Source organism: Pelodiscus sinensis, chromosome 9, assembly GCF_052426305.1.
Source record: "Pelodiscus sinensis isolate ZL-2025 chromosome 9, ASM5242630v1, whole genome shotgun sequence".
Lineage (NCBI taxonomy): Eukaryota > Metazoa > Chordata > Testudines > Trionychidae > Pelodiscus > Pelodiscus sinensis.
The window spans coordinates 65813947-65826120 of record NC_143060.1 but is presented as its reverse complement, the minus strand read 5'-3'; the positions used below and the strand labels follow the sequence as shown (position 1 = coordinate 65826120).

The following is a 12174-nucleotide window of genomic DNA, read 5'->3' as shown; positions in this document are numbered from 1 at the left end:
GTGGGGATAGATAGATAGATAGATAGATAGATAGATAGATAGATAGATAGATAGATAGAGGGGGTGTGGGGATAGATAGATAGATAGATAGATAGATAGATAGATAGATAGATAGATAGAGGGGGTATGTGGGGATAGATAGATAGATAGATAGATAGATAGATAGATAGATAGATAGATAGATATGGTTCTTTGTCATCAGCTTGTGAGTCTTAGTGTGCACTCAGATCACATTTTCGAACTTTACTCTGCAACCATAAGAGCTGGAAGCTTACTCTGTGTGTAAGTGGTAGCTGAGAGGTTCGTCTACTCACAGGCATCCAGGAACTGGGGCTTTAAGCAAAACCTCCTTAATTGCAAGACTTCTGGTGAAAGTGCAAAGGCTTAGTTATCCAAATGCAAACACACAAAATATAGGGTGGCACTTTCAATGCCCCTGCCCCCCAAGGAAACTAAACCAAACTCCTGCAGCCCACACAACTCTTCCTCAGGGGGGGGGGGGGGCTGGGGTTGGGTTTTGGGGGAGTGCAGAGCTGCCAGCCGCAGTTACGCAATGGCTGCCCCAGCAGCTGTGTTAGGGGCTGCCCCCACCCGCCCAGGGGGGAACCTGTACCTGGGGCAGCTGGGGAGGGGCAGCGAGCCCGGCCGGGGGAGAGCCTTGATCTCGGGCAGTGTCTCCTCCCTGCCTCCAGGGGGCCAAGTGCGGCTCCCGCTCCTCTGCGCCCCATCTCGCGCTGCACGGGCAGCGCCACATCAGTCCCGCGGCCTCGCTGCGCCTGCGCACTAGGGAGAGCTCGTCGGGCCGGGCCGGGCGCTGTGCGGGCGGGGCCGGGCGCTGCGCTCACCCTGGTAACAGCGGCCGCTCGGCCCGGCGCCGCCATGCAGGGGGAGGACGCCAGATACCTCAAGCGGTACCGCCCCGCGAGGGGGCCGGGGGCGGGGCTGCGGGGGGGGGCAGCTGGGTGGGGGAATAGGAGGGGATGGGTGGGGGTGGGGTGCAGCTGGGTGGGGTGGGGGGGTGCAGCTGGGTGGGGGAATAGGAGGGGATGGGTGGGGGTGGGGTATTGTGGGGGGAGGTGCAGCTGGGTGGGGGCGAACAGGAGGGGGTGGGTGGGTACTGGGGGTTCAGTTGGGTGGGGTTAAGGGGAGATGTTTGAATGGGGGGGGGGTTGTGGTTGTGGGCAGAGGTTGGGTTGGATTTGGGCCAGAGTAGGGGTGGGGTGTAGCTAAGGAGAGACAGCTGGGGAGGGGTCACTGCACAGGTGGGATGGCCAGTAGCCAGGTAGATAAAGGCAAGGGCTGTAGTGGAGGAGGGTGGATCTGAGGGATTGGATGGATGGGCTTTTTGGGAGGCGTGGAATGATAAGTGGGTGATTGCTGACACCGTAGCTTTATGGTGGAGTTGCCCTACTCCGAGATTAGGGTCCCTCTAATCCAGTATTCTGGCTTCCAGTGATGTCTGTTACCCCCTGCATCAGAGGAAAATGCCAGCAGCCCCAAGAGTAGTTATAGAATAACCTGCCCATTGGGAAAATTTCTTTTTAATTGCTGTCAGTTAGTGTCTGGTTTACCCCATAAGTGCGAGCCTTTATTGTTTTTCCCTACCCTGTGTAACTCTGGATTTTCTTATCATCTGAATGTGTTGGAATACCCCATTCACATGCAGAATGTGTCACTCCCTTATTTACCTGCATATGTCAAATGATGAAGATCCTTGATTTTAAAAATGCACTGAAATCTACCAATGATTTCTGATGGCCATTGATTCTGCTTTGAAGATATATAATCATCTGGTGCTAAATTTTCAGTGGCCATCACTGTAATACCTATCTATAAACGTGTATATTCTAAGCAGCACACTTTTATATTCAGAAGATTTTTTTTTAATGTCCTTGGCAGCAGACTTTAAATTATTGTGCTCTAGAGAAACTTCTGAAAGAAACCCAGTGCCCTATTGTTTGGAATGGCTATCATGTGTGCAAGTATAGTGCTCCTTTGATTTCTTTTCCCTTGTCATTCTCCCATGATTCTGTCTGACTCACTGATGTGAGTTGTTGTTAGTCTATGGGGATCACAAGAATTTTTAGTCTTGTATATTCAATAAAGTTGCACAAGTTTAATGAAAATAGTTTTTTAATTAATTTAAACTGGAGTAAGCAGCTGTGTGGATTTTCTTAATTCAGTTGACACTGAAGCTAAATTTGTGCAAGATTTGAGAGAGACAAGACTTTCCTCTTTTAAGCCTTATAGAGATTTTTGTCAATTTCAAGAACCAAGCAGGCTGGTGGAATGGACAGCATGACATGGCTGTATACCAACAACCTGGCATAATCTTTGTCCTTCAAACCTTGACAATGATTCAGCATTTGTATTTGTTTCAAGTAGATGGATGGCTACAAAATGTAATAAGAATAGAAATGTTTCATTTCTTTAGTTTTAATCCTTTATGGCATTAGAAAACCCTATCCTGCTTTTGTTCTAGTGGACAGTAAATGTTGATAAGCTTAGAGCTTTTGTAGGCTAGCTTTTTGGCTATCCTCTCAAAGTTTAGACTTTCATATGAAGAAACTGAGGCGTGGGTGAAAGAGCAACTTCCCTTGCAAAGACTGAGCCTGAGTAGCTGCATGGACATTGGGCCTCTCCACATGCAAGGGGAAGAAAATGACCTACTCTGGACTTATAAGTAAAGCATGGCTTATGACCCACTATGTGGTCCTCTCCAGTGGCATGAAGGAAAAGCAGAAGCTCGCTGTAGCAATAGGTCTCATGCTCACCCATGCCTCCACCCTACATAGGGGCTGTTTCCATGAGAAAAAAAGCTTGAAAGCAGTGCTAAAACTCTCACTGCGGGACAGCTAATTTGGCCAGGAGTGCTTTTCAACCTGTTCATAAATATGACCTAGTCTGGCAACTAAAAACAGTTTTTTAGACTGCATAGACTATTTAAAAAGAAACAGTCACAATTAATTTTTCTGCATGGAAGCTTGGAGGAAGTGGATTTGGAAGAGAATAAAAAAGCTGGCTTCCTTTGACTCTCATCCTATTATTCAGGCCTTGATCCTACAAGCTGCTGTATCTGGGCAGACCCCTGGTCCTGACGTGGCTCACCCACATGAAGCAGCTTGCAGAACCAGGTCTGAGGTACAGGATCCATCCCAAAGAATTATGAATGGTGAAAGTAACTGTGTATTTTAAACCAATCAAAATTTGGAGAGTTTGCCCAGAGTGTGGTTGTCTGTTATAGTCAGGAGGGGGAAAATAGCTCTTTAGCAATCAGGCCCTCTTGGTTACCTTGTACTTTTGTTTACTTCTATACAAGGTACGTTGTTCAATGAAAACCTCATAAATGCACACAGTCCAACCAGTGTTCCCCACTCGTGTGGAACGAATTTTGTTATATGTGCCGATATGGAGGTGATGTGTGACAATGTATGGGTGGGATGTAGTTGCGTATATGTGACTCATCACCTTCACAGTGGGGCTCATAACTGAATGAATGTGGTGGGGTGGGGCTGAGGGTTTTGGTGTGTGAGAGGTCACTCAGTGCTAGGGCAGAGGGTATGGGTGTGGGCTCCAGGTGGAGCCCAAGGATGAGGGGCTCATGGCTGGAGCAGAGGGTTGGAATGCTGGGGGGAGTGAGGGCTCTTCTGGGGGTGTGGGCTTATGGGGGGCAGGAATGAGGAGTTTGGGGTTCAGATTGCCCCAGTGCTACAGCAGGGGGAGAGGACTCCTTCCAGCTCCCCCCACAGCAGCACCTGGGCTCAGGGGGAGAAGTACTTCTCCCCACCATACCAGCTCTGGGATTGGGGCTGCGGTTATAGACATCTCTCCCTGGCTGTGGCAGGTCCATGCTTGGGCTGGGCTGGAGCTGGCGGGGAGAGGCGCCTGTCCTCACCATGGCAGGTCTAGGGCTGGGGGAGAGGCACCTCTACCACTACAGCCTTGAGTGCCTGCGTGGCGCTTGATAGGCTGCTCTGTGGCCACGCAGCTTAGAGTGAACTTAGAGTCCTGCTCTTTACATGTATTTCTTTGAGAAACAGCTATTACTAGGGATGTAAAAAGTCCTTACAAATGTAACCATGTAAGTGCTAAAAATTCTAGCAGTTACACGTGCTGTGGGCTCTCTGGTATACAGCTTATATATAAGCTTTCTACTGCAGAACCCATAGTGAAGTTGGCTCCAGGGAGCCAGCGTATAACCGTGATGGAAACTTTTAAGCTGATACTTATCGGTTAACTGTTTGAACGGTTACATGTTTACATACCTAGCTACTACAATAATAAATTGTTGTTCAGAGATGTGTCCATCTGTAAAAGAGAAAAATATCATGGATGCTACTGAGAAAATGAATAAAATACATACTTAGCAGAGTGGCATCTGACAATGAAATTTAGATTGTTACTCATTGTCACGAGCTCCTCAACACCTTTCTGCATTTGGCTCTAAGTGAATGTTCTTGGCAGTTTTTGGTAGACAGGAGTGTGTATATTGAAGGGAAAAAATGCAACATTATAGGTGTGTTGTAGGGAAAAGATGTTGGATATTATAGACTCTTGATTGCCTCAGGGGTCTAAGCAAGTTAAGTAGCCAAAGCTCCTCAACTTTCAATGGGAAATGAAAATCCACCCCTGAATGTTATGTTTGAGCAGAAAATGGTGGTTGTAGAGCTAAAGACTGTCTAGGCATGTATACAGTTAAGCTCCCTGAGTAACCTTAACTCTGACATTACTTGACTTTGAAGATTCAGCCCCAGTCTGTTAATGTGTTTTTATGGAAATATAGCTATCATATACAAATGTCCTAAGGTCGGCCTTATTATGATTCCCTTTGCCCTCCAGAAAGTAGACCTTGAGTGAAACTGTCCCATAAATTATAGTTACTCTCCCAAGTCTTTCACTAAAGCCCTAATATCTTCTTAGTTTCCATTGATTATAATGAGCTGAGGATGCTTAGTCCCTCATAGAATCAAGTTCACAGAGCTTTCCTGAAATAGCTTCCTACTGAATATTTGTATATATTGAAACAAGCTTGGACTTATTTGATTTATATCTCTTGCTGATTGTGATGGTGATGAATTTTAAGTCAGCCAAGCCCCGTAAGAAACCATCAAAATCATCCTGAGACACTGAAGTTCTTCTTCGAGTGATGCCACCGTGGGTGCTGCACTGTTGGTGTTGGGTCGTCCCGGCGCTGCAGATTGGAGTTTTGCATAGCAGTAGTCAGCCGGAGTGCGCATGCGTGGTAGGCATCTCGCGATGTTCACGCCCTTTTGCACACTTGCATGGTCCGTCTCCCTCCAGTTCCTTCGTTGTTGCCCTCGGTCACAGGCAAAGCGAGCTCTTCTCCTCAACTGTTCTAGTCAAAGAAAAAAAAACTAGAGAGAATTTTTTTCTTTTAAACTACGTACTTACTGGCAGTCTTTCAGGCCGCAGCTGAAAAAAAACCAAACCAAACCTAAGTATCCTGAGGAAGGACCGATGAGAGTACCCCCTCACAATGCTGGGTTCACCGGGCTTCAAAAAATGGCCATGCCGGCCTCTGATGGGCACTCTTCTTGTATTAGATCCCTTGGTGAGAGACGTGCCTCAGAAATGTCTGCACTGCTCTAAACTAACAGCGAGAGCACCCCGGGACGGAGAGATGCGTCTTCGCATGCTCTTGTTTGATAAGGCATCCAGCCATTGGACTCTACACCATTCACTACTCACTCAGACCTTGCTAGGCCCCCAAAATGAAGGGGGTCTTTCCCATTTCAGGGTCTTCAGTAAAGAAACGCACCTCACCAGCGCGCTCACTTCCGTCAGTACTGACAAGTAGAGTTAGTACGGGGGACAAGCCTAGAACATCCAGCACTGCCCTTTCGCACTCTAAGGTTGTCCCAGAGCTGAAAGCCTGACAAAGGGCACCATTGGTGCTGCCACCAGGGATGCCCTCTCACCAAACAGCATCAAAGTCCTCATCGGCACCGGCAGTCCCATCCACGAAAATTCTCGCACTGACACCGGCACCTATGCTGTCAGTGGCACCGGCAGCAACCATCATGCCTGAACTGACATTGTAGCCCCCAACCTTGGCACTGGATGTCCCCAACAGATCACCGGCACCACCGAAGGCTCTCACTAAATCCAGTAAGCCTCGGAGTCCTGGTCCTGAGTCTCTGACTTTCTCGCGAACACTGGCATCTTTGCCGCTGTCATCGGTACTGCAGTGTTCAGGAACTGGATACAGTGTCCCCTCCTGCAGAAGATACCAGAGATCGCTGTCCCCACTACCTCCGGCACCAGAGCGTGAATTTCATCCCAACACTCAGCTGATATATATGACTCTTTCTCTTCCTCCTTTGGGGGGCTCAGTAATACTTCCTCATTCTCCGACATTATCAGGGCATGCAGCGTATTGTGAGGAGCATAGGAGTATCTTCTCCCCTAGGCAGTCATACTACGATCATCACAGATATTACCACAACCACCCACCCCGTTGGATGACTGGCTACCACCACCTCCATATTCTAGACACTGGTCACCTTGCTGCTACAGGTCCTCTCCCACACATAGATATGCTTCTTCTGCTGTACCTGCTCCCAGACAACGCACTCCACCACCTCAGAGTTCTTTCCCTCCATCACATCGTTCTGAACTGGAAGAGGTCTAATGATCGGAACTAGAGGAGCAGCAGTCCAATACTTCCCCTACAGACCAGTCCTCTTTGGCTCTGGATGAAGCTGTTATCCCAGGGGACATGTCACCCATGGACGACCTCAGACAATTCCAGGACTTGTTTGAGAGTGGCCACTAGCCAAGAGGTCCAATTGACTGCTTCAGGAGAAGCAGTATCACCTTCTTAAAAACCTTCAACTCTTCCAATGAGCCAAGATTGTGCTGCCAATAGATGAGGCCGTTATGGAGGCTGCCGAGGAGATCTGGCAGACCCCAGCCTCTGCTCTTCCAGCCAATAAGAGAACAGATAAGAAGTACTTTGACCTGGCCAAGGGCACAGAATTTTTATTTTCTCACCCTCATCCCAACTCCCTAGTTGTGGATGTGGCTCAACACAGATCCAAGACTCCTCAGTAGAAAAATACTGCAGTTGATAAGGCAGCAGACACGTGGACCTTTTTGGCAGAAAGGTATACTCCTCTTCAACACTTCTACTTCGCATTGCCAATTATTCTGCTCTCTTATCCAACCATGAGTTTGCCAGTTACACAAAGCTTACTTCACTTATGGAACATTTGAGACTCAGAGACCGATTTTGAAGTCCATTGTTCAAGAAGGCTACGTGTCTGCTAGGATGGGCCTCCAGATCGCGCCTAATGTGGTGGACACAGCAGCTCATTCTACGGCTACTGCTATAGTCTTGCGAAGAGCTTCGGGGCTACAAATCGCTGGAGACCCATGAGAGCTTCAAAACAAAGTAGAGGACCTCCCTGTTCGACAAAAGACTGATGAGGTCCTCCACTCAAGCAAGGACTCCAGAACCACTCTCCATACCCTCGGTATGTACACACCTCCATACTGGTGCAACCGGTACACACCCTATCAGAGATGACATAACTTCTCATACTTGCGATATCAACAGCATGGTTTTGATCAACCACAGACAAGACAGAGAACCCAGAGGAGGCGTACTCAAAATAATTGCACCTCTAACCAGCCATCAAACAAAAACAGCAGATTTGACTTCCTGATTGAGGGCTCACAAATCCTTCCTGTTTCACACCCACACGATCGTGCTATTCCCATTTTCCACCACCACCTCAGACCTTTTTACCATTGTTGGTCTACCATCACATCCGATCGTTGGGTTCTTGAGATCGTTTCACCCGGCTACATCATCCTTTTCGTAACACTACCTCCAACCTCCCCACCCACCCCATCCCTCTTCAGGGACCCTTTTCACGAGGACCCACTAAAACAGGAAGTCTGTTGACTCCTCTCCATTGGAGCAGTGGAAAGGGTACCCAACGAGTTCAGCGTCAAAGACTTCTATTCCCACTATTCCCCTCACCCCAAAAAAACAGGAGGTTGGAGACCTATATTCGATCTCCGGAAACTCAACCATTACCTTCAAAAGCAGAGGTTCAAAATGGTAACTCTTGCACCTATAATCCCAGTGTTAGACAACAGGGATTGGTTTACAGTCCTTGACCTCCTAGATGCTTATTTCCACATCATGATCCATCCCACTCACAGGCAATTTCTTCAGCTCACAGAGCACTTCCAATATCAAGTACTACCATTCAGCCTTTCCTCCGCACTCAGAGTGTTTTTGAAAACACTTGCGGTAGTGGCAGTGCATCTACGATGACAAGACATTATAATCTTCCCTTACCTCGACGACTGCCTCATAACGGGTCCATTGTAAATGGAAACGTGCCTTACAGCAAGGCGGACATTCGAATCACTGGGTCTGGTCAACAACAGAAATCCACGCTTGAGCTGTCGCAAACCTTGGAGTTTATAGGTGGTCGCCTCGATTCCACCATGGCACAGGCTTACTTAGCTATTCAGAGGTTCCAAGCTATCCAAGACCTTGTCTCGGAGGTTACTATGAGTCCCACAGTTCCAGTTCTTGTATGTGCCTACAACTCATGGGTCATATGGCTGCCACAACATGCTTAATCCACCATGCACAACTGCACTTCCACTGCCTCCAGCATTGGTTGGCATCTATGTATACTCCCACAAAGTGCCACGTCCACAAATGAGTCACTCCTCCATCTGCTGTGATAACTTCCCTCAAATGGTGAACTGAGCCACGCAACCTTCTTGCAGGAGTCCCATTTCATGAGCCTCAACTGTCCCTTCACATTACTATAGATACTTCCCTCCTGGTTTGGGATACTCACATGAACGATTTGTCTGCGCAGGGATGATGGACATCCCGAGAAGTAACTTTTCACATAAACATCCTGGAGCTCAGGGCAGTTTTCAACACCTGCAAGCACTTCAAGATGCACATTTGTGACACCACTCTCAGAATACTTACCGACAACATTGCCACGATGTATTACATAAATCGCCTCTTACTTACCTGGGATCAACAATGATGCTGCAGATTCTTTAAGCAGACACTTTCCACAGGACCATGAGTGTGAACTTTGACACGACATTCTCCAACATATCTTCCGCTGTTGGGGCGTCCCCCACTAGACCTCTTTGCCTCCTACAGAAATTCAAAGTGCCAACGTTACTGTTCCAGATTGGGGATTAGTCGAGGATCCCTAGAAGATGCCTTTCTCCTTCAACTGGGGAGACCCTCTTCCATATGCCTTTTCCCTCCACACTCATCCTTAGCGTCCCCGAAAAGATCAACAGGGATGGAGCCAAGGTGATTGTCATAGCTCCCTCCTGGACTTGTCAGATGTAGTTACCCTTTCTCTGTCGAATGTCTCTTCACCCATCATATCCCCTACCCAAACTTGGTGATCTGTTGACCCAGAACCATGGGACCCTCCTGCACCCCCAGCCTCACATCCTGCATCTGACAGCCTGGTTCCTCGTTGGTTCTGCGAATCCGAAGATCTCTGTTCTACGCAAGTTAGAAGTCATGAAACGTAGCATGAAGGGTACCATGCGGTCACCTTACCTCCACAAGTGGCGTAGGTTCACCTCCTGATGCGCTACTAACCGTCTTGGACCTATACGCAGCGCCCCTACATGAAATCTTGAATACATCCTCTCCTTAAAGCAGTCAGGATTAGCCATTGCCTCCCTTAAATTACATCTTGTAGCAATCACAGCCTTCCGACATTCCATAGATGGCACGTCTGTGTTTGTACATCTGACAACCAAGAGGTCCCTCGAAGGGTTATTCAAACTTAATCCGCCTCACAGGCCTCCACCACCACCGTGGAACTTAGATCTAGTTCTGAACACCCTTACTCAATCACCCTTTGAACCATTGGCTACTTCACCACTCTCAATAATCATAGTCAAGGTGGTTTTTCTACTTGTCATTACATCTGCCCATAGGGTCAGTGAGCTTGCAGCTCTGATGGCGGTACCACTGTATACTACCTTTAACACAGACAGCGTTGTTCTATGGCCTCACCCAGCCTTCATTCCCGAAGTGTGTCCCAAGTTCCATGTCAACAAACCAATCGTTCTCCTGTCCTTTTATCCCAAGCCACATGCCTCGTCTTGGGAGGCAACCCTGCACTCTCTCTACGTGCGTAGAGCACTCACCTTTTACGTAGGTAGAACTTGAGCTTTCCTCAAGTCTCAACGCTTGCTAGTGTCTCTAGTGGACCGCTCCAAGGGCAAATCACTCATCTCAACATATCTCGAATCTCATAGTTTTGTGTATCAACAAGTGTTATGCCATCTGGGATAAGCCACTTCCAGTAACACCCAGGGCTCATTCCACTAGAGCTGTAGCGACATCCCCAGCTTTCCTACGAGGGGTCCATCTTCGAGACATCTGCTGGGCAGCCACATGATTGTCTACTTTTATGAAGCATTACGCAATTGTACATCATTTGACTACTGATTCATCAGTAGCCTCAGCAGTACTTTCAACAGCTGTTAAAGCATGACTCCGAGACCCGCCTTCTAGGTGCTCTCAAGTACTGCTACAAAGTCACCAACAGTGGAGCACCCACAGGGGGACGCATCTCGGAGAACTGTCGTTACTGCACACGGTGAGTAACTTCCTCTTTCAGGCTCTGGAAAAATAGGTACTGTAGAAATCTGTGCTCTAGCAGAAGAGATTTGTGAGATAGGAACGTAGACTTAAAACAGGCATATTTAGGAAATTAAACTCCTTTTCTGATCTTTTATGTGAGACATATCGTTCGGATTCAATGATTCTTCCCTCTTAGTTTTGGTTAGTATAGGCTTTATTTAGGTAGATAGGAGCTTTGAAACTCAAAGGCACATCCTCTTATAACTGAGTCACCATTCTTTGTATTTATTTTTTGCACATACTAGAAATGATAGACTGTGCTAAGATTGGACCCTGCTTGTGCAAGATGAATGTGGGAAAAAGAGACCATGCGCTAATGCAAAGAGGGCCAAGACTGGGTTTATGCAATGTGGGTAGAACCAGTCTGTCATGCAAACTGCTTGATCGGAAATGTCCAATTCTCATTAACCTTTTTTCCCAGATATTTCGTTTGCTTGGGACTGTGTCATGGATTTATTGTTCTGTCTTGCAGGAAGGTGAAAGGAGGTAACATCGATGTACATCCCTCTGAAAAAGCCCTTATTGTTCATTATGAAGTGGAAGCAACCATTCTTGGAGAAATGGGGGACCCCATGCTGGGGGAGCGCAAGGAGTGTCAAAAAATGTAAGTGTTGTTTCTTAAAGTTACAGTTTCCTGGATTTCTAGACTGAGTTCTTAAAATTAGTATTCTCTTATATTGTTTCATATGCTACCAATACTTTTTCTATCTTCAAAATATTTTATTAAACTACTAGTGAGTCTGGGGATACTATGTATGGATAGTTGTTTGCAGTGGTGTTGTAACACATTCATTGTAATAATAAACTTTAGTGTTTTCCATCTGTATATCTCAAGGTACTTTAAGGAAAATAATGATCATTCTCCCTGTCTTGTGTTTGGGGAAGCTGAGGCGGAGAGGAGGGAAGTTACTTACTCCAGGTTACACAGTGGTCAAGAGCAATGCTTGGGATAAAACCTAGATTTTCTGATGCCTACTCTGGTGCTCTGTCCATTGGGATACACTGCCTCCCTTATTTGGAGCGTGCATATGTCCAGTTGATGTTGGCAATTTAATTAAAGTATCTGTAGTTAAGGTTGCCTAAGCATTTCTATTGTGAAAGGCCCCTTTTCAGTTTCTAGCAACTTCCTTAGACTTTCATCTTAATGGTGAAAATTTCCAAGTCTGTTTTTTGCCAGAAGGTGATGTTTGTTTTTCTGAAAGATCCTGCCGGGTGTGGGTGTGTGGTGGTAATTTTTAGAATAAGGAACCAGAAAAAATAAACATTTTCATCATATAAGAAAATATTACTATTGTGGATTTTTGAAGACATTAAAATGTTCATCTGGTTTGCAATGAATCTATTCCACCTACAACTCAACAGAAATGCTTTCTTTTCACCTCCTGGTCTGAGTTTACAGATATCTGCTCATGCTTGCTCTCTCCCTTGGTATGATCTGTGATTTTTTTCATACTTTATGGCTAACTAGACTTCTATCCATGGCTGGC

General features: G+C 46.8%; 1 protein-coding gene across 6 annotated transcripts in view; it reads left to right on the top strand.

Moving 5' to 3' along the window:
- Positions 1-12174, top strand: part of KIFAP3 (kinesin associated protein 3) — a 99417-nt gene that overhangs the window by 4049 nt on the left and 83194 nt on the right. For 5 of the 6 annotated variants that reach the window (XM_075936986.2, XM_075936983.2, XM_075936982.2 and 2 more), the window contains one exon: positions 11160-11291. In XM_075936986.2, the coding sequence (XP_075793101.2) occupies positions 11160-11291 (132 nt within the window). Of the gene's footprint in view, positions 1-755; positions 912-11159; positions 11292-12174 lie in introns of those variants that run through there. The other variant, XM_075936985.2, reaches the window with a different exon arrangement.